The sequence below is a fragment of the Sturnira hondurensis genome, unplaced genomic scaffold, assembly GCF_014824575.4.
Source record: "Sturnira hondurensis isolate 20B ecotype Veracruz unplaced genomic scaffold, ASM1482457v3 Scaffold0008948, whole genome shotgun sequence".
Taxonomy (NCBI): Eukaryota; Metazoa; Chordata; class Mammalia; order Chiroptera; family Phyllostomidae; genus Sturnira; species Sturnira hondurensis.
The window spans coordinates 2458623-2485690 of record NW_028081579.1 but is presented as its reverse complement, the minus strand read 5'-3'; the positions used below and the strand labels follow the sequence as shown (position 1 = coordinate 2485690).

General features: G+C 38.4%; 1 protein-coding gene and 1 pseudogene across 6 annotated transcripts in view; one reads left to right on the top strand and one right to left on the bottom strand.

The window, feature by feature from the left end:
• TTC6 (tetratricopeptide repeat domain 6) overlaps window positions 1-27068 on the top strand; it is a 234787-nt gene that overhangs the window by 129002 nt on the left and 78717 nt on the right. For all 6 annotated transcript variants that reach the window (XM_037056416.1, XM_037056413.1, XM_037056417.1 and 3 more), the window contains one exon: window positions 12983-13124. In XM_037056416.1, the coding sequence (XP_036912311.1) occupies window positions 12983-13124 (142 nt within the window). The remainder of the gene's footprint in view (window positions 1-12982; window positions 13125-27068) is intronic.
• On the bottom strand, window positions 2071-10701 carry LOC118993874 (cytochrome b-c1 complex subunit 7-like; annotated as a pseudogene).

Genomic DNA, 27068 nt, shown 5'->3' with positions numbered 1-27068 from the left:
ACATTGGGGAAGTTCTCCTTTATTATTTGTTCAAATAAGTTTTCCACTTGTTGCTCTTCCTCTTTCCCTTCTGGCACCCCTATAATTCAGATGTTGGATTGTTTAAAGATGTCCTGGAGGTTCCTAAGCCTCCCCTCATTTTTTTGAATTCTTGTTTCTTTGTTCTTTTCTGTTTGGTTGTTTCTTTCTTCTTTCTGGTCCACACCATTGATTTGAGTTTGTTTCCTTCCCATCACTATTGGTTTCCTGTACATTTTCATTTATTTCACTTATCGTAGCTTTCATTTTTTCGTCTAATTTGCGAGCAAATTCAACCAATTCTGTGAGCATCCTGATGACCAGTGCTTTGAACTGTGCATCTGTGCATCCGATAGGTTTGCTATCTCTTTGTTGCTTAGTTGTATTTTTTCTGGAGCTTTGATCTGTTCTTTTGTTTGGGCCATTTTTTGTGTCTTGACGTATGTGTTACATAGTAAAGGGCAGAGCCTTGGGTGTTCACCAGGGCCAGGCAACCCACATTCCTCTGTTGTGACGCAGTATGTGTGGGAGGGGTCAGAGGGAACATTGGTGCTTACTCTGCTCTCTACTGGGTTTCAGTCACTCCCCCTGTCTCCCCCAAGCAACCTGGGCCCTTCTGATGCTAATTCCCGGGTGGGTGAGCTTGTATTCATTATAGGACCCTGTGGGTCTCTCCAAGGAACTCTCCTGTGAGGCTGGGAGTCTCTCCCAGCCGCTCAACCCCGACAGGTGTTTTTAGTCAGTGATTTGAGGTTTTATTTCCCTGTGCTGGAACTCTGGGTTGTACGATTTTTCTTACTCCTTAGTTTCGCCTGGTTTATCTGTGCGGGAACATGGGACCGCCTAGTCCTCCAGCCGCCCTGTGCACCATGCCCCTCCACATTCCCCTCCCTCACTTGGTCCACCCACTGCTGCCTGTGTGCCCAGGGTCCGCCAACCGCCACTTTGCCGTGAGTCCTCTCCACCTGGTTGCCCAACTCTGCCCCTCCACCAGTCTGGAGAAATGCTTCTTCTTTAACTCCTTGGTTGTCGGACTTCCATACAGTTCAATTTTCTATCAGTACTGGTTGTTTTTTGTTTCTCAATTTTTGTTGTCCTTATTTTGGTTGTGCGAGGAGGCACAGTGTGTCTACCTATGCCTCCATTTTGGCTGTAAATCCTTTTACCCATTTTTTTATTGTGTTGTTTATCTTCCTGGGGTGGGATTGTGTGAATTCTTTATATATTTTAGAGAATCAACCCTTGTCTAAGGTATCATTGGCAAATATGTTTTTCCATATGGTTGATTTTTTTCCATCTTAATGCTGTTTTCTTTAGCTGTCAGAAGCTTTTTTATTTTGATGAGATCCCATTTGTTTATTCTTTTCTTTATGTCCCTTGCTCTAGGGGACATATTGGTGAAAATGTTGCTGTGTGAACTATCTGAGATTTTCCTGCCTATGTTTTCCTCTAGGATTTTTATGTTGTCCAACTTATATTTAAGTCTTTTATCCACCTTGAATTTATTTTTGTTATGATGTATAAGTTATTATCATGGTGTAAGTTGGTGATCGAGTTTCCTTTTTTTATATGTAACTGTCCAGATCTTCCAACACCATTTGTTGAAGAGGCTATTTTTACTCTATTTTATGCTTCTACCTGCTTTGTGTAATATTAATTGACCATAGAGACATAGGTTTATTTATGGCTCTCTATTCTGTTCCATTGATCTGTGTGTCCTTTCTTATGCCAGTACCAGACTGTTTTGATTACCTCATCCTTGTGATATAGTTTGAGGTATGATGATCCCTCCTACTTCGTTCCTCTTTCTTAAACTTGCTGTGTCTATTTGGGGTCCTTTATGGTTCCATATAAATTTTTGAAGTGTTTGTTTTATGTCTGTGAAATCTGTTATTATATTAATTAATTAATTAATTAATTTTTAAAGTTATAATAGATATTTATTTAAAGTAATATATTTACAGCCCAGATGTTTCTAAATTGTACATGTAAGGTTTAACCAACATTGTTAAAGTACTGAGGATAGATGCATCCATAAATTCAATTACGTAATTATTTCTTTGCCCTTCTTTCTCTTTCTTTTCTTTCCTGAACAACCACTTTCAGATATGGTTCAAGGTAGGGTTTATCCTCCTCACATTTTGTCCACTGCTCTTTAGGCAAGATCTGTTGTCTCATGGTCAGGTCCAGTGTCTCTCATTGTGAAACACCCTGTTGTTACACAAGTTCTCAGGAAGCCTTCTTATGGCTTCTTTTACGTCATCATTCACATGTATCATATCATCTCGCATTAACCCCAGTGTATTGAATTTTGCAGCACCATAATACCATTTTTGAATACCTTCCAGCCACCAGCTTGATGCTGCAGCTGCAGGCCTGCAGACACTCTGTCATTGGTATTTTAATAGGTATTGCATTGAATCTATAAATTGCTTTGGGTAGTATGGACATTTTGATGATGTTATTTCTTCCAATTCATGAACATGGATTGGAGCATGCTTCCACTTGTTTGTGTCTTCCTTAATTTCTTTCTTTAGTGTTATGTAGTTTTCCAAGTATAGGTCTTTTATGTCCTTGGTTAGGTTTATTCCTAGGTACTTTATTTTTCTTGTTGCTATATCAAATGGGATTTTTTTCTGATTTCTCTCTGATATTTCATTGTGGGTGTATAAGAATGCCTCTGATCTCTCAATTATCAATGTTGTATCCTGCTGTTTTGCCAAATTCACTTATTAGGCCAAGTAGTTTTTTTGGTGAAGTTGATAGGATTTTCTGTGTACACTATTATGTCATCTGCAAACAGTGACAGTTTTGCTTCCTCCTTTCCAATTTGGATGCCTTTTATTTCTTTTTCTTGTCTGATTGCTGTGGCTAGGACTTCCAATACTATGTTGAACAGAAATGGTGAAAGCAGGCATCCTTGTCTTGTTCCTTATCTTAGTGGGAAAGCATTTAGTTTTTGTCCATTGAATATGATGTTGGCTGTAGGTTTCTTGTATGTGGCCTGTATTATATTGAGGTATGCTTCCTCTGCTCCCACTTTGCTGCATATTTTTATCATAAATGGGTGCTGTACCTTATCTAATGCTTTTTCTGCCTCTATTGTTATGATCCTGTGATTTTTGTTTTATTTTGTTTATATAATGTATTATGTTTATTAATTAGCGAATATTGAACCATCCTTGCATCCTGAAGATGAATCCACTTGATCATGGTGTATGTTCTTTTTAATGAATTGCTGGATGCAGTTTGCCTCAATTTTGTTGAGGATTTTAGCGTCTATACTCATCATTGATCTTGGCTTGTAGTTTTCTTTTTTTGTTTCATCTTTATCTGTTTTTGGAATAAGGATAGTGCTGGCTTCATAAAAAGAGTTGGGGAGTCTTCCATCTTCTTGGATTTTTTGGAATAGTCTAAGAAGGATAGGGGTCAGCTCTTTCTTAAATGTTTTGTAAAATTCTCCTGTGAAACCATCCAGTCCAGGGCTTCTGTGTGCTGGAAATTTTTGATTATTGCTTCAATTCCAGTATCTTTTTATTGGTTTGTTCAGACTTTCTGCTTCTTCTTTATTTATTTTTGGAATATTGCATTTTTCTAGAAATTTGTCCATTTCACCCAGGTTTTCAAATTTCTTGGCATAAGTTGTTTGTAGTAATTTCTTGTTATCCTTTGGATTTCTGTGGTATCAGTTTGTAATCTTTCCTCTTTCATTTCTCATCTTATTTACTTGGGTCTTCTCCCTTGCTTTGTTGTTGTTGTTATTGTTGTGCTGAGTCAGGTTAAAGACTTGTCGATTTTGTTTGTATTTTCAAAGAACCAGGTTCTGGATTTATTGATTCTTTGGATTGTTCCTTTAGTCTCTATGTCATTTAATTCTGCTCTAATCTTGGTTATTTCTTTCATTCTACTCACTCTGAGCTTTGTTTGTTGTTGTTCCTCCAATTCTTACAGGTGTAAGGTTAGGTTGTTTATTTGAAGTGTTTCTATCTTTTTTACAAGCCTGTATCATTATAACCTTCCCTCTCAGGATTGCCTTTCCTGTGTTCCCATAAGTTTTGGACTGTTGTGTGTTCCTTTTCACTTGTTTTCAGAAACTTTGATTTATTCCTTGATGTCATTATTAACCCATTCATTGTTTAATAGCATGTTATTCAATCTCCATGAATTTGAGTGTTTTCCTTGAGGTTGGTTTCTTGTTTCAAGTCATTGTGGTCTGAGAAAATGCTTGATATGATTTCAGTTTTCTTGGATTTGTTGAGCTTTGTTTTGTGTCCTATCATATGGTCTATCTTTGAAAATGTCCCATGTGAATTTGAAAAGAATGTTCATTTTGCTCCTTTGGGATGAAAGATTCTATATATATCAGTTAATTCCATTTGATATAGGGCATTGTTCAATGCTGTAATATCATTCTTGATATTTTGTTGGAAGATCTGTCCTTTTTTGAGAGTGAAGTGTTAAAATTCCCTACTATAATTGTGTTGCTATCTATATTTTTCTTGATGTCCTCCAAGATTTTCCTTATATAGTTGGGAGCTCCTATGTTGAGTGCATGTATGTTTACAATGTTAATGTCTTCTTGATGGATTCTTCCCTTGAGTATTATGAAGTGTCCTTCTGTGTCTCTTTTTATGACTTTTGTTCTAATGTCTATTTTGTCTAATATAAGTATTGATACCTCAGTTTTTTCCCCCATTTATTTGCTTGGAATGTTTTTTTTTTTCCAACTCTTCACTTTCAGTCTTTGTAGACCTCTTTTTTTTTCTGAGTTGGGTCTCTTGTAGGCAGCATATTTGAATGGATAAGAAAATATGTGGGTCATATTTTCTTATCCATTCAGCTACCCTATGTCTTTTGATTAGAACATTTAATCCAGTAACATTTAAGGTTATTATTGATAGGTACTTATTCAATTTTCCCCTTTTGTACCTATGCTCCTCTCTCCCTCTCTCTCTTTTCCTCATCTTCTTAGAGCAGTCCCTTTAGCATATCTTGCTGTGCTGGTTTGGTGGACATGTATTCTTCAGCCTTCTTTTTTCTGGGAAACTCCTTATTTCACCTTCCATTTTAATTGAGAGCCTCACTGGGTAGAGTATTCTTGGTTGCAGGCCTTTGCTTTTCATAACTTGGAATATTTGTTGCCATTCTCTCCTGGCTTGCAGTGTTTCTGTTAAGAAATCAGCCTGTTAGCCTTATTGGAGCTCCTTTCTATGTTACTTCTTATTTCTCCCTTGCTGTTTTTAAGATTCCCTCTGTGTCTTTAAAGCTCGACATTTTAATTATCTTGTGTCTTGGAGTAGGCCTCTTTGGAGTCATGTGATTGAGATTCTCTGTGCTTCCTGAATCTGTGTGGTTTTTCTACTCTCCAAGTTTGGAAAGTTTTTTATCTTCTTTTTCAAACAGAGTTTCTATCCCTTGCTCCTTTACTTTTCCTTCTGGTATTCCTATGATTCAAATATTGTTGCATTTACCTTAAGCTCTCTTCATATTTTTTAGTCTTTTTTTCACGCATCTACTCTACCTGGGTATTTCTTTCTACTTTGTCTTCCAGCTCACTAAGTCAGTCCTCTGCTTCATCCAGCCTGCCTGTAATTCTTTCTAGTGTGTTTTTTTATTTCAGAAATTGTATTCTTCATTTCTTCTTGGTTCTTGTTTATAGTTTCTTTTTCCTTTTTCATACTTTTGTAGTTCTCGCTCAGTTCTTTGTAGTCTGTGGGTTCCTTGAGCATCCTTATAACCATCCTTTGAATTCTATAGCTGATAGTTTGCTTGCCTCCAGTTCATTCAGCTCTTTTAGTGGGGAGTCTTCCATTCCTTTTGATTTTAGGTTCTTTCTTCATCTCCCCATTTTAGGTGAGTCTTTTTGTTTGCTTCTGTAATTCCTGATGCTCTTCTTTGCTGACTATCTTTGTAGGGTGAACTTCTGTGCTAAGAATTCTGTGGGACTCAGTGGTGTCTCTTTGATCTCCTTGTCTGGATGCTCTAGGGTTGCCTCTTTTTTCCATTTGAGTGGGCTCTCTAGATATAGTTGGGTTTTACCCATTGGTGGCTCCTTTGTTGGTGGGTTCTCTCCTCCAGTGGTTTTACTGGTATTCACAACTCCCACCTTATCTTGTATGTGACCCAGGGTAGGGCAAAGGTGCAGTGGATTATGACAGCAGAAGAGTATTCTATGAGATTTAAAGTACCAACAAGTAGAGAACAGATAGGAGATCCTTTGGAGACGTACAGCAATAGTGATGATATTTTATCCAACTAGTCATTTTTTAAAGGTAAAAAGAGATAAGACTCTTGGTAGAGGGGGAAAAAATAATGTAAGCTGACTTCAGAAAGCAGAGTTCTTATGCTAGGTTAGATGGTGAGGTACAGTGAGAATAAAGAATATAGACTTGGCATAGTGTGTGAGAGAATGAAGTTAACCACAGCAGTAATAAAGCTCATGAATGTAGTGAAATGTACCAAGACCAGGGAAGGGTACTGTGTGGGTCCAGGAACAACAGTAATATCAAAAGATGTTAATATGATCTGAATAAAAAGAATAAAAAGCAAAAGACCAAGAGAAGTGTGTTATAGAAATACAAGTGAAGTGAAGGAAAATAAATTAAAATGCAGTAAAAAAAGGAGAACAAAAGAAACCAAACAATGAAATCAAACAAACAAACAAACAAAAACTACATGGAAGGAAGAGAAAAATGATAACAAAAATAAAAATAAAAAGTAAAAAATAAGTGCAATTCTGTAGGATAGCAAAGTGAATTTTGTCTCAGTTGTTGGAGTTAGCCTTCTGATCTCTCTCTGGATCTTTGATCGCTTCACAGCTCCAGGTATTACTGTCTTATACTTGGAAGAAAAAAGAAAACAACAATGCCTCCTGCTGACTTTAAACCCACCACTCGGGTTCTGCTGGTTTTCCTAGATGTTGCAGGCAGAGAGGGACTGGGCTCCCCTTTTTAATTTCTTTCCTATGATTCTGTGTTGGGAGCTTGGTTTGGGCTCTAATATTTACAGGTGTCCAACCTCCTGCCCAAGCCCACAGAGCACTGTGTGGCCCCAATTTTCCATATGCACCTGTCTGTATAGACTGGCATCTCTAATCCACCTTGTTGTGCCACCCTTTGATTAGCAGGTGAGGTGCACCAAGTGGGAGCAACTCTCACCCCTCCTCCCTTTTTGCTGGTCTGGACACCGCACGTTTGCAAAGTCCCTTTAAGGCAGTTTAGTTCCCCTATTAAATGAAGTCTCTCTGGGGGGCTGCTACTCCTCTGAGCCCCCGCTGCCCCACTTTGGTCAGTCCATAAGGCACCCTGATTTGGAGCAAATCGTGCCCCTCTTTTTCCCTCTTTGTTGGCCCGGTCATGGTGTGGGAAAATTCCTTAAACAGCTGCTGAAAGCTTTTTTTTTGTATATTCCCCTTGTTTGTGCCCACTGTTCTTTACAAGTGCCCAGCTTTTCACACAGCCCAACTCTCTGACCAGTCCCAAGACTATCTGAGTCAGGGTCAGTTGTGGCCCAACTCTTCTCCCATCTGCAGGTATCACTCAGCTCCCCAATTTCTCTGGTACTGTCCCAGCTGGCAACCACAGTCCCAGCAGGGGAACAGCTCCTCTGTGCATCTCCCAGTGCATCTTTATCCCTTCAGCAACTTCAAGCATCCAGGTCTCTCCTGGTGTGGGACTGGCTTCCCTGCTCTGGTAGGGGAGAGAGCTGCAGAGTTAACAATCACTGATCTGCCTGTCCCCCAGAAGCTCCTGTGGCAGCTGCTGTCCCTTGTGCCAGGTGCCAAGTGCCAGGCTGGGGACCACAGCAGCCATGGTCCCTGGGATCCTACCATCCCTACGCAATCTCCTTACCATCTGTTTTTCAACATCCTCTGCAAGCTTTGGCTTCCAGACTTCATGTAAGCTGGGTTCTGTTGGCTTTTCATTCTGTTCTTCAGAAGGTCAGCTAGGTGTCCCAGTTGGATTCCCAAGCAAGTAGGTTTAGCTCCCACCTATCTTGCCACCATCTCCCATCTTCTTCTTTCTTTATTTAAAAAATATTTTTATTATTTCTGCTATTATAGTTATTCTGATTTTCCCGCTTTGTCCCCCTCCACCCAGCCTGCCCCTCACTTCCACAGTCAGTCTCCCCAGAGTTGTCAATGTCCACAGATCCTTCATGTATGTTCTTTGACTCATCCCTTCACCTTCTTTCATTCAGTCTCCACCTACCCCCACCCCTCCTACAGCTGCCAGTCTGCTCCATGATTCTATGCCTCTGGTTCTGTTTTGCTCATTAGTTTATTTTGTTCATTAGATTCCTCTTATAAGTGAGGTCATATGGTATTTGTCTTTGACCAGCAGACTTATTTCACTTAGCATAATGCTCTCCAGTTCTATCCATGCTGTTGGGAAGGGTAGGAGCTCTTTCTTTCATTCTGCTGTATAGTATTCCATTGTGTAAATGTACCACAGTTCTTTGATCCAATCATTTACTGATGGACACTTAGGTTGTTTCCAGCATTTGGGCATTGTAAATAGAGCTGCTATGAACATAGAGGTGCATAAGTTCTTTTGAATTGGTGATGCAGGATTCTTAGGGTATATTCCCAACAGTGGAATCACTGGATCAAAGACAGTTCTATTTTTAGTTTTTTTGGGGAAATTTCACACTGCTTTTCACAGTGGCTATACCAGTCCACATTCCCACTAATAGTGCACTAGGATTCCCTCTTATCTACATTCTCATCATCACTTGTTTGTTGATTAGTGATAACCATTTTAGGAGGTGTGAGGTGATACATCATTGTGGTTTTAATTTGTATCTCTCTAATAATAGCCAGTGATGTTGAAAATTCTTTCATATGTCTATGGGATATCTGTGTGTCCTCTTGGAGAAGCGTCTGTTCAGGTCCTTGGCCCATTTTTAAATTGGATTGTTTGTCTTCCTGGTATCGAGTTGTATAAACTCTGTATTTTGGAGATTAAACCTTTGTCTGATGTACTGTTGACGAATATGTTCTCCCATGCAGTCAGTTCTTTTTTCATTTTGATGATAGTTTCTTTAGCCATGCAGAAGCTTTTAAATTTTATGTAGTCCCATTTGTTTAATTTTTTAATTTATTTACCTTGCCCTAGAGGATATGTCAGCTAGAATATTGCTATGCAAGATATCTAAAATTTTACTGCCTATCTTTTCCATTAGGAATTTTATGGTATCATGTCTTATATTTAAGTCTTTAATCCATTTGAGTTTATTCTGGTGTATGGTGTAAGTCAGTGGTCTAGTTACATTTTTTTTGCTTGTACCAGTTTAGTTCTCCCAAAACCATTTATTAAAGAGACTATCTTTACTCCATTGTATGCTCATGCTCCCTTTGTCAATTATTAATTGACCATAGAGACATGGGTTTATTTCTGGCCTCTCTGTTCTGTTCCACTGATGTGTCTGTTCTTATGCCAGACTGTTTTGATTCCAGTGGCCTTGTAGTATAGTTTGATGTCAGATGTTCTTCTTTCTCAAGATTGAGGAGGCTGTTCAGGATCATTTTTGGTTCCATATACATTTTTGAAATGTTTGTTCTAGATCTGCAAAATATGCCATTGGTATCTTGACAAGAATTGCATTGAATCTATAAATTGCTTTGGGTAGTATGGGCATTTTAATGATGTTAATTCTTTCAATTCATGAACATAGTATGCATTTCCACTTATATGTATCTTCCTCAGTTTCTTTCTTCAGTGTCCTATAGTTTTCCTAGTACAGGTCTCTTACCTCCTAGGTTAAATATATTCCTAGGGACTGTACTTTTTTTGTTGTAGTAGTAAATGGGATTGCTTTCTTAGTTTCTCTTTGAAACAGTTCATTATTGATGTACAATAATGCCATCAATTTCTGAATATTGACTTTGTATCCTGCTACTATGCTGAATTTATTTATTAAATTAAGTAGTTTTAAAAAATATTTTATTTATTTATCTTTAGAGGGGAAGGGAAGGAGAGAGGAAGAGAAACATCAATGTATGGTTGCTTCTCGTGCATCCCCTGCTGGGAACTGGCCCCTGCTGGGAACTGGCCTGCAACCCAGGCATGTGCCCTGACTGGGAATTGAACCATGATCATCTGGTTCTCAGGCCTGCGCTCAATCCACTGAGCTACACCAGCCAGGGCTAAGTTAAAGTAGTTTTTTAGGGGAGCCTTTAGGGTTTCTGTGCACAATATCATGTTGTCTGCATGATACAGTCTAGCCAGATTTTAATTCCTTCTAGTATATTCTTCATTTCAGATACTGTGTTCTTCATTTCTTTCTTGTCCTTATTCATAGTTTCTGTGTCCTTTTTTATGCTGATATAATTCTCTTTAAGTCTTGAGTGTACTTATAACCATACTTTGATCTCTACGTCTGATAGTTTGTTTGCCTTAATTTCATTTATTTTTTTTCTGGGAATTCTGCTTGTTTTTTCATTTGTAGATTGTTTCCTTGTCTCTCCATTTTAGCTGTCTCTTTTTGTTTATTTCTATGTATTAGATAGATCTGCTTTGACTCCCTGTCTTGTAGGGTTACCTTATGTGGCAGGAGCCCTGTGGTACCCATTGGTGTAGTCTTCTTCATCTCCTGATCTGGATGGTCTAGGAATGCTCTTTGTATGCTGTGGGTTATGTGGACTCTTCTCTTATTGTTGGGCTCTGATTGTTCTTGGCCCATTCGTTGGTTGTATCTTACTTCCAGCTCTGTCTGTGAGGCTCTATGCCTATCACCTCTTATAAGCTGTTGTGCAGGTGCTGACAGAACAAGGCAAAACAACATACAAAACAAAACCCAAACAAGCAACACTCCCACATACAACAGCAATATTGATGACAAAAGAGCAAAGAACAATAAAAGTGGGAAGAGAAATTGAATAGTACAGAAAGGGAAACAAAAAGAAAAAAGAAATAGAATAAGAGAAGACTAAAGGAAAGAAAAGTGATTATGAGATGAGAAAAGGGTCAAGAACCAATACAATTAATGAACTGAAAGAGGAAAATGGGAAAAATGGGCTAAAAAAAGAGAAAATGATGAAAATAAGAAAAGGAAAATAGAAGGCAGCAGTGAGGTAATTAAACATAAGAGTCGAATAAGGATATCAAAGAAAAAGTACAGCAACAAAAATAGACGAAAAATGGAAAAAAGAAAATATAATAAAAGGCTGTGGAAAAGGGAAAATAATGAAAATAATAGAACAAAGTGAGATTCTTCTCAGCAGAGTTTAGTACTTGCCTGCTGGGTTCTCCCTTTGGACATGGCTCTGATGTGTCTGAGGCTGGTGTAAACTTGTGTCAGGGGCTGTCCAAGTCCAGCCCTTGGCAGCATCTTCAAAGCTACTAGCCATCCACAGTTTTTGGCGGATTCATCCAGGCTTGGCTGGGCCTGGGATGGGCCAAGCTGCTCCGTAAACCTGGCTTTTATCAGTACTGGGTCCAGGGGTGTCAGCAAACAATACAAGTCCCTGCAGGATCTGCCTCTGCCTGTCTCTGCCTGCTGGCCTGCTGCCAGCCTTAGACCCGACTGTTCCAGGGCTTCTGGTCGAATCGGGTGGATGGGACTCTTGGATCTCCCATGGCAGGTGTTGTTCAGACTTCAGGGAAGATAGTGAGTGTGTTCCCCTGCCCCTGTGCCACTCAGTCTGTCTGTTTGGGATTATTTCCCTATACTCAGCAGGGCGGGGCTCCTAGTAGGCTAATCAGTGGGGCCTCCAGAGTCCAGGTTTTGGAGAATGCTGCTATGGCTGTCCTGTGAGGGGGAAGCACCCGTGTGTGTCCCAGGAGAGAGTATGGTATGACTGCACTCTACAGCCAGTCTCTGACACCCCCGGAGTTTGCTATGTTGTTGTTTCCTCAGCAGGAGTTAAGATACAGAATGGGGGAAACAGAACTAAAAAAGAAAGAAAACCCACAGGAAACAGAACAAATAAACAAACAAATCAAGTAAAAGGAGAAAAAAGATGCAGAATAGAACAAGCAGGATTGTAAAGGATCATGGGGGTGGCATCCCACAGAGCAAGGTAATTGCTGTTCCCCTGGGAGAGGCTTGCTGTTCTCCAGAAAGATGGCTGCTGAAGATTCCAGGTATATCTTGGCATAGAGAGCCCCATGGCCACCCCTCAAATCTCTCTCCAGTGCCTCCCACTCTAGGTTCTCTCCTCGAGCAACTGTACTCTGTGCTGTTTTCCCTTCACTGGGGCTGACAATGGGTGGTTACAAATACAAAATCTATGCCCCTTTAAAAATTAAAAGGGGAAAAAAATAGTGACTGTCTCCAGTGGGTTTTGTGTTTCCTCAACAGAGAAAAATCCTGTGGCTTTTCACCTCTTGGTGCTGCCTGGTTGGCTGGTCCGGGCACAGGGCCTCCCTTGCTTGGGAGCCCTATTTGTGGACCTGGCTTGTCCCCTCACAAGGGAAGCACCCCCCACCTCAGCCTGCCACCCATGTTATCAGGGCTGGCCTCTTAGTTGGACCCTCCCCTCCTACTCGTAGGGTGATTGAAAGTTTCTTTTTTAGGTTGTTTTTGATTTACTTCAGGTGATTGCTCCCCTTTTTAGTTTTGTTTCCAGTTTGGTTCTGGGAGGAAGTGCATGACTGGTCTTCCTACTCTGCCACCATCTTGCCTCTCTAGGAGTATTTTGTGAGTCTGAAATGGGAAACAGGTTAGCAATCAGAAGGTACAGAGCTTTTAATCCCTTTTGTAATCAGGTTTTCATAGGGTGAATTTATTATTCTGTTGTAATAAAATAAAACCATCAATGGATTATGATTTAAATGTATTTAGAATCAAACATAGTTTTAAAAAAAATCTTACCCACTTTGGATTATCTGACTTCTGCATAATCTCTATTTAATGCAGATATCAAATGTCGGTGTGTTTATCTCAACAGAGATCTGAAATGTCAGCAAATGTTTTTGCTCCATCAGTGACTTAAAAAATTATTGTTTTTTTTACACTCTAGAGTCCTGCAAGGGATCCCTGTTATGGGTGAGGATGAAGCACATGTTCCCGTCCTTCCAGCAACACCAGGGACACCGCCTGAACTGGAACAAGGGACTAGACAGTGTGCTCACAGACCACAGCTACAGCTCGTTGGAGAGGAAGTAAGAACTTCCTGCAACGTTAGTTTTATCTGACCTGCAGGTTCTTAAACTTTGAAATTTCAGGGCCCTTTTTGTCCTCTTAAAAGTTATTAATGACCTCAGTAATTGTTATGTGGGTTGTATCTATTGGCATTTACAGTGTTGAAAATTAAAACTTAGAAAACACTAAAAGTTTATTTTTTGTTTATTAAAAATAACAGTAATAAAGTCATACATGTTAACATAATCTATTTTATTAAAGATTATAGTTTTAAACAAAAAACTTGATGAGAAAACTAGGATTATGTTACTTGTTTTGCAAATCTCTTTAATGTCTGGCTTAACAGAAGATAGCTGGATTCTTATGTGTGCATTTGTATTCAGTGTTGTGGTAGGTTTTTCTTTTGGTTGGGAAATTCTGGTCTCACATAGAAAGATAGCTAGAAAGAGAAAGATTATTTTAGTAGCTCTTTGACATAATTATGGGTATTTTCCTTTGATAATATTTAAGAACTTAATGAGTTTCTTGAAAGTTGGTTGTGAGACTTCCAATTCTGGAAAAAATAGGGCAAAACTACTATTACTTTTTCCTTCTTCCAAGTACAACTGAAATACCTGGATGTTAAAATGCTAAAAGACTCCGAAAGATGGAGAATGAAGCACCCTAACTAGGAAGTTTGGGACCTAAGAAATGACATGGTTGTGAATTAGTTCCTTGGGTTTCTTTTTGTTTCATATATTCTACACTTGGAGATGAAAAGGCTGGTAATCTGGAAACAAAAACAGGTCAAGAAAAAAACAACAACAAAAGTCTGCTTTCGTAAGCCAAAGAGCCAGGAAAAGGGCAGCCCAACAAGGCAGGAAAATTTTAGACAATTGCCACTCCATTTCAGGCAAAAAAAACAGTGTTCTTATCCTCACCTTTACTAGCAAAGGCCTAGTGGGAAACCTAGACTTTTACTCTTCAGTGTGTAACTTAGCACTTTAAGTACCCCTGCCAGGGTGGTGAGCCAAAGAAAGCTGAGTGTTGACCTGGGACTTTCATCTTAACAGAGTGGTAATGAAGCTTCCCCTCCATGTTAATTGAGACCACAGGGGGGTCCCAGACTTTCATCCCCACCCAGTAGNACAAAAGTCTGCTTTCGTAAGCCAAAGAGCCAGGAAAAGGGCAGCCCAACAAGGCAGGAAAATTTTAGACAATTGCCACTCCATTTCAGGCAAAAAAACAGTGTTCTTATCCCCACCTTTACTAGCAAAGGCCTAGTGGGAAACCTAGACTTTTACTCTTCAGTGTGTAACTTAGCACTTTAAGTACCCCTGCCAGGGTGGTGAGCCAAAGAAAGCTGAGTGTTGACCTGGGACTTTCATCTTAACAGAGTGGTAATGAAGCTTCCCCTCCATGTTAATTGAGACCACAGGGGGGTCCCAGACTTTCATCCCCACCCAGTAGTAATGAGCCACTCCTTTCCTTCCCCACTGTGCTGGTGTCAGAGGAGACCCAGTGGAAAGTCAGTTAAAACAGATGGTTTAGATATGACCCAGTGTCTCGTAACATAACCCCAAATATCCAGATTTGAATTGAAAATTACTAATCATACAAAGAACTAGTAAAATCTTAAACTGAATGTGAAGTGACCATTCAGAGAAGCCCACACTGGGAAGACAGGCATGCTCAAATGATCTGACAAAGATTTTCTAGCCACCTTCATGAAAATGCTTCAATAAAGGGCTATGAACACACCTGAAACACATTTAAAGAAACAGAAGGATTCAGAAAGGAATAGAACAGATTCATTGTAATCCCTATTAAATTCTGATGGTATTTTTTTACAGAAATAGAACAAACTGTCCCAAATTTGTATGGAACCCTAAAAGTTCCCAAATAGCCAAGGCAATCTTGAGAAAGAAGGATACCACCACAGGCATTATGCACCCTGATTTAAACTATATTACAAAGCTGTAGTAATCAAAATGTATGGTATTGGCATAGAAACACATATAGATTAATGGACCAAAATAGCCAAGAAAAAAACTTACACTATCTGGTCAGTTAACTTACAACAAAGGAGCCAAGCATATGCAATGGGGAAAGGACAGTCTCTTCAGTAAATGGTGTTAGGAAAACTGGACAATCACATGCAAAAGAATTAAACTAGATCCCTATCGTACACCACAAAAAAATTAACTCAAAATGGATTAAAGACTTGAATGTAAGACCTGAAGTCATAAAAATCCTTGAGAAAACATAGGCAGTAAGCTCCTTACCACCAGTCTTGGCAATGATTTTTGGATATGACACCAAAGAAAAGGCAACAAAAACAAAAATAAATAAGTGGGACTTTTTATACTAAAAAGTTTTTTACAGAGAAAAGGAAACCATTAACAAAATGAAAAGTAAACCTAGTGAATGGGAGAAAATATTTGGAAATCATATCTAATAAGAGATTAATATCCAAAATATATAAAGAACTCAAGCAACTCAATAGCAAAAATACAGTCAAATTAAAAAATGGGCAGGAGATCTGAGTAGATATTTTTTCCACAGAAGACTTACAGATGGCTTACAGGTACATGAAAAGATGCTTGACATCACTAATCATCGAGAAAATGCAAATTGAAACCATAATGAGATACACCCTCACACCTGTTAGTGTGGCTACTAGCAAAAAATCAACAAGTGTTGGTGAGAATGTGGAGAAAAGAGAAACCTTGTGCATCATTAATGGGAATGTAAATTTGTGCAGACACTATGGAAAACAGTAGGTAGGTTCCTCAAAAAATTAAAAATGAAACTACCCTATGATCCAACAATCCCACTTCTGGGTATTTGTCTGAAGAAAATGAAAACACTAACTCAAAAAGGTAACTGTATCCCCATATTTATTGAGCATTATTTATAGTAGCCAAGACATGGAAACAACTTAAGTGTGCATTGACAGGTGAGTGAATAAAGAAATTGTGGTGTGTATATATATATATATATATATATATATATATATATACACACACACACACACACACATATATACATATATATATATTCAGCCATAAAAAAGCAAAATCTCATCATTTGTACAACATGGATGAATCCAAAGGATATTATACTCTAAAATAGGTCAGAGAAAGCCAGATACTGTATGATCTCACTTATATGTGGAATCTAAAAAACAAACCAACCACGCTCATATACACAGAGAACAGCAGACTGGTGATGGCCAGGGGCAGGGAGTGGGTGATAAGTGAAACAGATGAAAGGAGCCAAAGGTGCAATCTTCTAGTTATAAAATATGTAGGTCAAGGGGGGTGTGATGTACTGCATGGTGACCATAGTTAATAATACTATATTGTATTTTTAAAAGTTGCTAAGAGTGTAGATTACAGGTGGCAAACACAAGGCCCACGGGCAGAATTTGGCCCTCCACCTTGTTTTATCATGCCTGGCACCTTGTTTCTACCTGGCAGAGAGCCCAGCTCTTGCTTAACTGTTAAGGAGTAGTTACATTTATACAGTCCTAAAATTACATCCGGCCCCTTTGGCCCTTTGAAGGCAACCATGAGGCTGATGTCACCTGTGGTGAAAATGAGTTTGATACCCCTGGTGTATATCTTAAAAGTTCTCATCACAAGAAAAAACTGTAACTATGTATGGTGATGGATGTTAACTAATCTTATTGTGGTGACCATTTCACAATAAATACAAATATTGAAACTACATTGTATATCTGAAGTTAATATAACGTTATATGTCAGTTATACCTCAATAAAAAGAAATAATTAGAAAGGAAATAGAAAGTCTTAATCAAGAAATTGAAAATATAGAGAAGAAAGAAAAACTTTCAATTAAATATAGTAATTTAAATAAAAAGCTCAACAGATAGGCTCAAAAGTAGAATGGAGGAGACAGGAAAGAATCAGTGAACTTGGAAGTAGAACAGTAAATTTTACCCAATCTGAACAAGAAAGAGAAATACACTGGAAAACATTAGCAGAGAAACAGAGACCTGTGGGAATCTTAATAAAAGATATAATATTTGTGTTATTGCCATACTGGGAGAAGAAAAAGAAAGAGAGATGACTGAAAATGTATAGGAAGAAATAATGGCTAAAATTTTCACTAATTTGGCAAAATGTTTAAACATATTTAGGAAGCTGAGCAAACTCCAAGCAAGAAAAATCTAAAGACAACTGTGGCAAGCTACCTAGGAGTCAAAGTTCTGAGACCAACAGAGAAAACCTGGAAACCAGCAGGAGAGGAACAATGTGTATGTTACACAGCAGAAAACAACTTGAATGGCAGTAGATTTATCATCAGAAACCATGGAGGCTGGAAGCAAAACATTCAGTGGCAGAACATTTTTCAGGTGCTGAAAGCAAAGAACTGTGAGTCAAGAGTCCTGTATCTTAAGAAATATTCTTCAGAAATAAAGGAGAATCAAGACATTTTCTGACTAAAGAGAAGAGAATTTGTTTCTTACATCGACATGTGAGTCTATAATCAAAATAAGAACTTGAATAGAGCCGCCTTCTCCTTTTGTTCTTTCTAAATTATGTTTGTCAGTTGAATTTTTAACAAAATTTCCATATTGTTAAATGTATATACAGGAAATGTTTAGAACAATTACATTATAAATGAGGAAGGGAAAAGAGACATAAAGGGAGGGAAAGTTTCTGGACATCACTGGAAGTGGTAATATAATGACAATAGTAGATCTTGATAAGTTATGTTTATATAATTTAATACCTAGAGCAAAACCAAAAAGCTATGTGAAGTGATACACTACAAAACCATAGATAAATAAAAATAGAATTTTGAAATGTGCCCTAGTGACAGGAAGATAGGAAAAAGAAAACAGAAAAATGAAAGAAATCAGAGAAAACAAACAAAACAAAAAAATGAATGGCAGACTAAATCTCTAACTTAATATATTAATTGTCTAAGTACACCAATTAAATCACAAAGATTGCAGAGTGGATTAAAAAAAATCCCCAACTTCTGGCCAAGATGGAGGCATAGGTAGACACAATGTACCTCCTCACAGAATGAAAAGAAGGACAACAACAATTTAAAAACAAAAAACAACCAGAACTGACAGAAAATTGAACTGTGTGGAAGTCTGACAGCCAAGGAATTAAAGAAGACACATTCATCCAGACTGGTAGGAGGGGCAGAGTCAGGCAGCCAAGGAAGAGAGGGAGGGCTCTCAGCAAAGCAATGGCTGGAGGACCCAGCCAGGCGGTGGACTGTGGAACTGGGCACAGAGTACAAGGTGGCTGGTGGACTGGGTGGTTCCACATTCGTGTGAAGATAAACCAGGTGAAACTGGGGAGTGAGAAAGACCACACAACCCAGAGTCCCAGCATGGGGAAATACAGCCTCAAATCACTGATTGAAAACACCCATGGGGGTTGAGGTGCCAGGAGAAACTCCCAGCCTCACAGGAGAGTTTGTTGGAGAGACCCACAAGGTCCTAGAATGTACACAGGCCCACCCACCAGGGAATCAGCACCAGAAGGGCCCAATTTGCTTGTGGGAAGCTGGGGAACTGACTGAAATCTGGCAGAGAGTGGAGCAAGCACCATTGTTCCCTTTTGGACCCCTTCCCCACATACTGCATTACAACTCAGCAATGTGGGTTGCCCCGCCCTGGTGAACACCTAAGGCTCTGCCCCTCACTACATAAAAATGGCCCAAATGAAAGAATGGATCAAAGCTCCAGAAAAAATACAACTAAGCAATGAAGAGATAGCCAACCTATGAGACGCACAGTTCAAAGCAGTGATCATCAGGATGCTCACAGAAGTGGTTGAATTTGGTCACAAATTACATGAACAAATGAAGGCTGTGCTAAGTGAAATAAAGAAAAATGTACAGGGAACCAATGGTGATGGGAAGGAAACTAGGACTCAAATCAATGGTGTGGACCAGAAGAAAGAAGCATCCAATCAGAAAAGAAGAAAGAAACAAGAATTCAACAAAATGAGGAGAGGCTTAGGAACATCCAGGACATCTTTAAATGTTCCAACATCCAAATTATAGGGGTACCAGAAAGAGAAGAGGAAGAGCAACCAATCAAAAAGTTATTTGAACAAATAGTGAAGGAGAACTTCCCCAATCTGGCAAAGGACATAGACTTCCAGGAAGTCCAGGAGGCTCAGAGTCGCAAACAAGTTGGACCCAGAGAGGAACACACCAAGGCACAACATAATTACATTAGCCAAGATTAAACTTAAGGAGAAAATCCTAGAAGCAGCAAAAGAAAAGGAGGCAGTTACCTACAAAGAAATTCCCATCAGACTGTCAGCTGATTTCTCAAAAGAGACCTTACAGGCAAGAAGGGGCTGGACATCTAAGATTGCTCTATCCAGCAAAGCTTTCATTTAGAATGAAAGGGCAGGTAAAGTGCTTCTCAGTTACGGTCAAGTTAAAGGAGTTTATCACCACCAAGCCCTTATTATATGAAATGTTAAAGGGACTTATATAATAAAAAGAAGATGAAAAATACGAACAGTGAAAGGACAGCAAACTCACAGTTATTAACAACCATACCTAAAACAAAACAAACTAAGCAAATAAGTAGAACAGGAACAGAACCAGAGAAATGGAGATCACATGGAAGGTTATGAATAGGGGAGTGGGAGGGGGAGAGAGGGGGAAAAGGTACAGAGAATAAGCAGCATAGATGGTAGGGAGAAAATAGGGGGAGGGCAAGAGTAGTGTGGGAAATGTAGAAGCTAAAGAAGTTAAGACACATGGACATGAACTAAAGGGGGGGAATGTGGGTGGGAGGGGGTGTGCAGGGTGGAGGGGAGTGAAGGGGAGGAAATGAGACAACTGTAATAGCATAATCAATAAAATATATTAAAGAAATAACCCAACTATATAGTATCTACAAGAAACTGACTTCAAATATAATGATACAGGGATGTTGAAAACAAAACGGCAAAAAAGATTTGTCATGCACGTATTACTCAAAGAAAAGCAGAAGTGACTATGGATATTAGACAAAGTAGACTTCCAAGCAAAGAAAGTTATCAGATACAAGGAAGGGCATTATATCATGATAAAACTGTGGATCCATCAGTAAGGCATAGCAATCTTAAAAAGTATATGCACCAGCCTGGCTGGCATAGCTCAGTGGATTGAGTGTGACTTGCGAACTGAAGGATCGCGGTTCAATTCCCAGTCAGATTCCCAGCACATGCCTGGGTTGCAGGCCGGTTCCCAGAGGGGTACACATGAAAGGCAACCATACATTGATGTTTCTCTCCCTCTCTCCTTCCCTTCCCCTCTAAAGATAAATAAATAAAAATCTTTAGAAAAAAAAGTATATACACCAAAGGACCTGAAAAACATGTGAGCACGAAAAGGAGGAGGAGAAGAAGTGAGAAATATGCAATTCCACAATTATAGTTGGAGACTTCAACATCCCTGTATAAATAATTAATGAACACTTAGATAGAAAATCAATAAGGATCCAGAATAACTTAAAAATTCCACCAACCAGTAGGATCTAATTGAAAATTATAGAACACTGTATTTAACAAGAATGGAATACACATTTTTTGAGTTCCCACAGGACATATAGAAACATAGTGTAAATCTGTAATAGAATCAAACTAGAGATCAATTGATAATAGAAAGATCTAAAAAAATTGGAATCTAAACAATACAGTTATAAGTAATCCATGGGTTAAGGTGGAAATTTCAAGAGATTTAAAAAATTCCATGGACAATGAATTGAACTGAAGAAAAATGAAAATACAGTACATTAAAGTTGTGGAACAGAGCAAAAACAGTTCTGAGAGGGAAATTTATAGCATGAAATGCTTACAATGGAAAAAATATATCGATCAATAATTTAAGCTTCCACCTCAACACCCAGGAAAAAGCGCAAAATAAACCCAGAGGGAAGGAATATAAAGAGCAGAAATCCTGAAGTTCAAAATAGAAAAACAAGAGAGAAAAATCAATGAAACAAAGCTTTTCTTTGCAAAGAGTGATATAATTGATCCCTAAAAAGGCTGACAAGGACAAAAAGAGAAAAATATTACCAATATTAGAAAGGAAGCAGGAGAAATCACTACAGAGTCTACAGAAACCAAAAGAATTATAAGGGAAACTGTAAGTCTACACACATCCATTTGAAAACAGATGGAATGGAGCAACTCCTCAAAAAACACAAACTACCACAACTCACTCAATATGAAATAAACAATTTGAATAGCCCTATAACTATTAAGAAAATTGAATTCTTGATTTAAAAACTCCCCTCTCATCGCTCTGGAAAACAGTTTGGCAGCTTGAAAAAAACCCCACAAAACTGAACATGCAGCTACCACTCAGCAGTGAAAAAGAATGAACTATTGATACATGCAACTGAAAGGATAAATCTTCAGAGACTTATGTTTAAAGCCAATTCCAGAAGACTACATACTGTATGGTTTCATTGTATAACATTCTTGAAATGAGAGAATAGTCAAAATGAGGAACACGTTAGTGGTTTCCGGGGTTTTCCAGGTTAGGGTGGGGAGTGAGAATGACTGTGTCCACCAAAGGACAACATGACTGATCCTTGTGGTGGTGACGATTTCTGTGTCTTGAATGTTGTCATTGTCAGTGTTTTGTTTGTGATATTGTACAATGTATATTTTTGTGAGATGTCACATTTAAGGTAAACTGAGTAAAGGATAGATGGGATCTCTCTGTACTTTTTTTCTAAATCTTCTTGTGAATTTACACTTATCTCAAAATGCAAAGTTTAATTGGAGAATTGTAGTCATTGAACCAAAAACAAAGAGAAATTAAACTTAGTTAAAAGAGAATATTAAATAAGAATTTGTAAAGCTAAAAGACAATGTATTAAATGATAATTTTTACAGCTCAAAGAGTTTGTTGCAATTGACATCTGAAACCACATCAATGACTTTTTCATACCTTATTTATGAAAATCTTTTGGCTTCTTTTGTACTTTCAGTGAATTTTTACCCATTCATAATTTTGTAACTTTATGTGTTAGGTTTTTGGAAAACATACATAAATCTTTGAATGTGGATACAATTCACTATATGCATAATATCAAAATATCTTATCGTTAATATTATCAGAATAATCTTTTTAAAATTTTTATTGCATTTTTTCCATTGTCATTTCGCCCACTGATACCCTTCCTCCCCCACAATCACCGCACTGTTGTCCATGTCCATGAGTCCTTTTTCTTTTTTGCTTGATCTCTTAACCCCTTAACCTCCATCCAACTAAGGTGTCATCCTGCTCTCTATCTATGAGTCTGTCTCTGTTTTGTTTGTTAGTTCAGTTTGTTCATTAGATTCCACATACAGTGAAATTGTTTGGTATTTGTCTTTCTCTGACTGGCTTATTTCACTTAGCATAATGTTCTCCAGAACCATCCATGCTGCCACAGATGAGAAAATTTTCTTTTTTATGGCCGAGTAGTATTCCATTGTGTAAACATCCCATAGTTGTTTTGTCCACTCATTTACTGACAGACACTGGGTTGCTTCTATATGTTGGCAATTGTAAATAACACTGCAATGAACATAAGGGTGTTTATTTTCTTTCAAATTAGTATTTTGGGTTTTTTCAGATGTATTTCCAAAAGTGGGATCACTGATTCAAAAGGCAGATTCATTTTTAATGCTTTGAGGTATCTCCATACTGCTTTCCACTGTAGCTGCACCAATCTGCATTCCCACACAGTGCAAAAGGATTCCCTTTTCTCCACATTCTTGCCGAACTCAATGTTTGTTGATGATAGCCATTCTGACAGGTGTGAGGTGATATCTCTTTGTGGTTTTAATTTGCATTACTCTGATGATTAGTGTTATTGAGCATCTTTTCATATGTGTATTGGCCATCTGTCTGTCCTTCTTGGAGAAGTGTCTATTCAAGTCCCTTGCCCATTTTTAATTGGATTGTTTGGGTTTTTTGGTGTGAAGTTTTGCAAGTTCTTTGTAAATTTTGTATGTTAACCCTTTATCAGATGTATTGATGAATATGTTCTCCCATTCCATGGGTTGTCTTTTATTTTGTTGATGGTTTTCTTTGCTGTGCAAAACCTTTTTAGTTTGTTATAGTCCCACTTGTTTATTTTTTCTTTTATTTCCCAGGGGAGATACATCAGATAAAATAATGATATGAGCAATGTCTGATATTTTACTGCCTATGATTTCTTCTGGAATTTTTATGGTTTCAGGTCTAATATGTAGGTCTTCAATCTCTTTTGAACTTATTCTTGTGTGTGGTGTAAGAAGGTGGTCTAGTGTCATTTTTCTGCATGTGTCTGTCCAGTTTTCCCAACACCATTTATTGAATAAACTATCTTTAGTTCATTGTATGTTCTAGCTTCCTCTGTCAAATATTTATTGGCCTGCCCTGGCTGGCATAGCTCAGTGGATTGAGCATGGGCCTGCAAACCAGAGGAGCGCGGTTCAATTCCCAGTCAGGGCACATGCCTGGGTTGCAGGCCAGTTCCCAGCAGGGGATGCACAAGAGGCAACCACACATTGATATTTCTCTCCCTCTCTCCTTCCCTTCCCCTCTAAAGATAAATAAATAAAATCTTAAAAAATATATTTATTGGCCTAAAAGTGGGGTTTATTTCTGGGCTCTCTATCCTGTTCTATTGCTTTGTGTTTCTGTTTTTATGCCAGTACCATGATGTTTTGATTCCTAGGACCTTATAGTATAGTTTAGATTAGGTAGTGTGTTTCTCCAGCTTTGTTTTTCCTTCTCAGGATTGTTTTCAGAAAAATCTTTTAGCATTGAGAAGCTGATAAGGTCATGGTGAGGGGCACAAATTTTCCAGAATTGCAATTTTTGCTAAAACTTAATTTTTCAATGACTTATGCTCTCATTAGCTTTACTTGAAATAATAGATTTGTTTCATTCTTTTTCTAAAGCTGAATAACTAGTTTTATGTTTGTTGTATCAAATAAAAATTGTAGTGAAGTTCACAGCTCCTTACAATAGCACAGGAGCTGCGTCTCCTGAAAACCACCATCCCACTTCCCTCTGGCTACAGAAACACTTACATGTACTTCTCATTTTGTCACATTGAATATTAAAAAGATGTGTACTCAGAAGTTGAGATTTGATAAAATGAACAATTTTTCCTGCTTCCTGGTGGGCTTTTTAAAGGTGCTACTGCATTGATTCCTGCTAAGGTCCCATCACTTTAACCCAATAAAATTTTAAATGTATTTTATTGATTATGCTATTACAGTTGTCCCATTTCCTCCCCCTTAATTCCCCTTCATCCTTCACTCCCCTTCTCACCAGCATTCTCCCCCTTTAGTTCATGTCCATGGGTTGTAAATATAAGTTTTTTGGCTTCTACATTTCTCATACTATCCTTAACCTCCCCTCGTCTGTTTTGTAGACCATTTATGCTTCTTATTCCCTGTACATTTCTCTTCATTCTCCTCCCTCCCCCTCCCCACTGATAACCCTCCATGTGATCTCCATTTCTGTGATTTTGTTCCTGATCTAGTTGTTTGCTTAGTTTGTTTTTGTTTTTGTTGGGTTCAGTTGCTGATAGTTATGAGTTTATTGTCACTTTACTGTTCATAGTTTTGAACTTCTTTTTCTTAGATAAGTCCCTTTAACATTTCATATAATAAGGGCTTGGTGATGATGAACCCCTTTAGCTTGACCTTATCTGGGAAGCACTTTATCTGTCCTTTTATTATAAATGAAAGCTTTGCTGGATAGAGTAATCTTGGATGTACGTCCTTGCCTTTCATGACTTTGAATACTTCTTTTCAGCCCCTTCTTGCCTGCAAGGTTTCTTTTGAGAAATTAGCTGACCATCTTATGGGAATTCCTTTGTAGGTAACTCTATGCTTTCCTCTTGCTGCTTTTAAGATTCTCTCCTTAAGTTTAATCTTGGCTAATGTAATTATGATGTGTGTTAGTGTGTGCTTCCTTAAGTCCAATTTTTTTGGGACTCTCTGAGCTTCCTGGACTTCCTGGAAGTCTATTTCTTTGGCCACATTGGGGATAGTCTTTGTTATGTTTTCAAATAAGTTTTTGATTTCTTGCTCTTGTTCTTCTCCTTCTGGCACCCCTATGATTTGGATGTTGAAACATTTAAAGTTGTCCTGGAGGTTCCCTATTATTAATATGATAATAGTGGATTGAGTCATGGCCCCAAAAGTCCTAGCCTGCAGTACCTGTGAATATGACCTTAATTGGAATTAAACATCCTGGGATGAGATCATCCTAGATTTAGGGTGGGTCCTAAAGCCAATCAGACCGGTGCCCTTGTAAGAGGAGAACAGCATGTTAACCCAGGGACACCCAGGCAATAAAGCCATGTGTTGGAGGCACAGATGGAGTGATGCAGCTGCCAGCCCGGGAACACCAAGGGCTGCTGGCTACTACTAGAGCTCCAAAGAAGCATGGATGGATTCTACCCTGGGGGCTTCAAGGGGAATGGTACCCTCCTGCACCTTGTTTCTGGACATCTATTTTCCAGAAGAGCAACAGAATACATTTCTATTGTATTTGAAGCCACCCAGTGTTAGTTTGTTATGGCAACCGTAGAAAACTGATATGTTATAGTAGGGTGGTATATTTGCTAAAATCAATGAACCAATATTTATACAGTATTAACTAATTCCCATGATTCATTCAGATGTCCTTAGTTTTTTACATAATGTTCATTTTTTGTTCCAGAATCCCATCCTGCATTCCAATTACATTCAGTTGTCATGTCTCCTTCAGCTTCTCCTGGCTGTGACAGTTTCTGACACTTTTGTTTTTTAATAACCTTGACAGTTTTGGGGAGTACTGGTCAAATATTTGTAGAATGCACTCAAGTTGGGGTTTGCCTGATAACATCTTGGGAGAAAGAACATTGAGATAAAGTGCCGTTTTCATCATCTCATGCCAGACTTCCTATTATCAACACAAGTTATCACAGAGGATGTTAACCTTGATCACCTGACTACGGTAGCATTTGCCAGATTTTTTCACTCTTTTTCCTGCTGTACTCTTTGGACATCACCATGTACAGCTTACACTTAAGACATATGGAGTTATGTTCTACTTCCTTGAAGGCTCAGTATATACAAAAATTAATTTAAATTTGTGTAGACTAGTCTGTTCTTCCCATTTATACATTCAAGTTTTTATATCAGTATAAAAGTCCACAGTATGCCCTGTGGATATTTGTTATACTTTGAATTATAATCCAATACTATTTATTATCATATTTTGCTAAAATTGCTTGAGGTTTGGTCATTGAATGCTCCTTCAGTTGGCTCCTGTGTGCCTTCAGCATACCATGTAATTGGGGGATTTTTAAAAACTCTGTCTTAATTTCGGGCAATACAAGATGCTCTAAGCTTATCTTGTATATTTTCTGCCTCAGTCCATGGAGTCATCAGTTTCTGTAAGAAGCCCTGGTTCCCTTTATTAAAGACTGTAATTAGCCACCCACATCTGTGCATTAGGTGAGCTTGTTGCTCCTGGGGCATCGTGGTTTCCAGATGTTCTCAGTTGACACGGCATGTGTGTGTGTACTAACTTCTGTGAATACTCATATCTAAAAATAAACACAAGTTCATACTGTTGTCTCCAGCTCTAATTCATCACCACAGAGATCATTCTAGCCTCCTCCCCTCACTTACCTTTAAATCCTACTCCAACAGTGACAGACCTGGATCTACCGCTCTCCATCCATTCACTTACTTGCTCAATTCAGTATAGAAGTGTATTGTTCATCCATCTTCCTATGGGAAACAACTTTATAAAGTACAGTGTAATGTAGTTTTTTCTGCCTTTTGTTTTAGATGTCTACTCATTTCCAAATGACTAAAGTCAGCAACTTCTTGCCTCTCCCCCTTCTGTGAGGTTGTTTCATACATTTATAAAATAGTTAGATTGTTTTGTTACAGTCTGTATTCCATCTTGAGATTTCTCTTGATATCCTAAATTTTAAA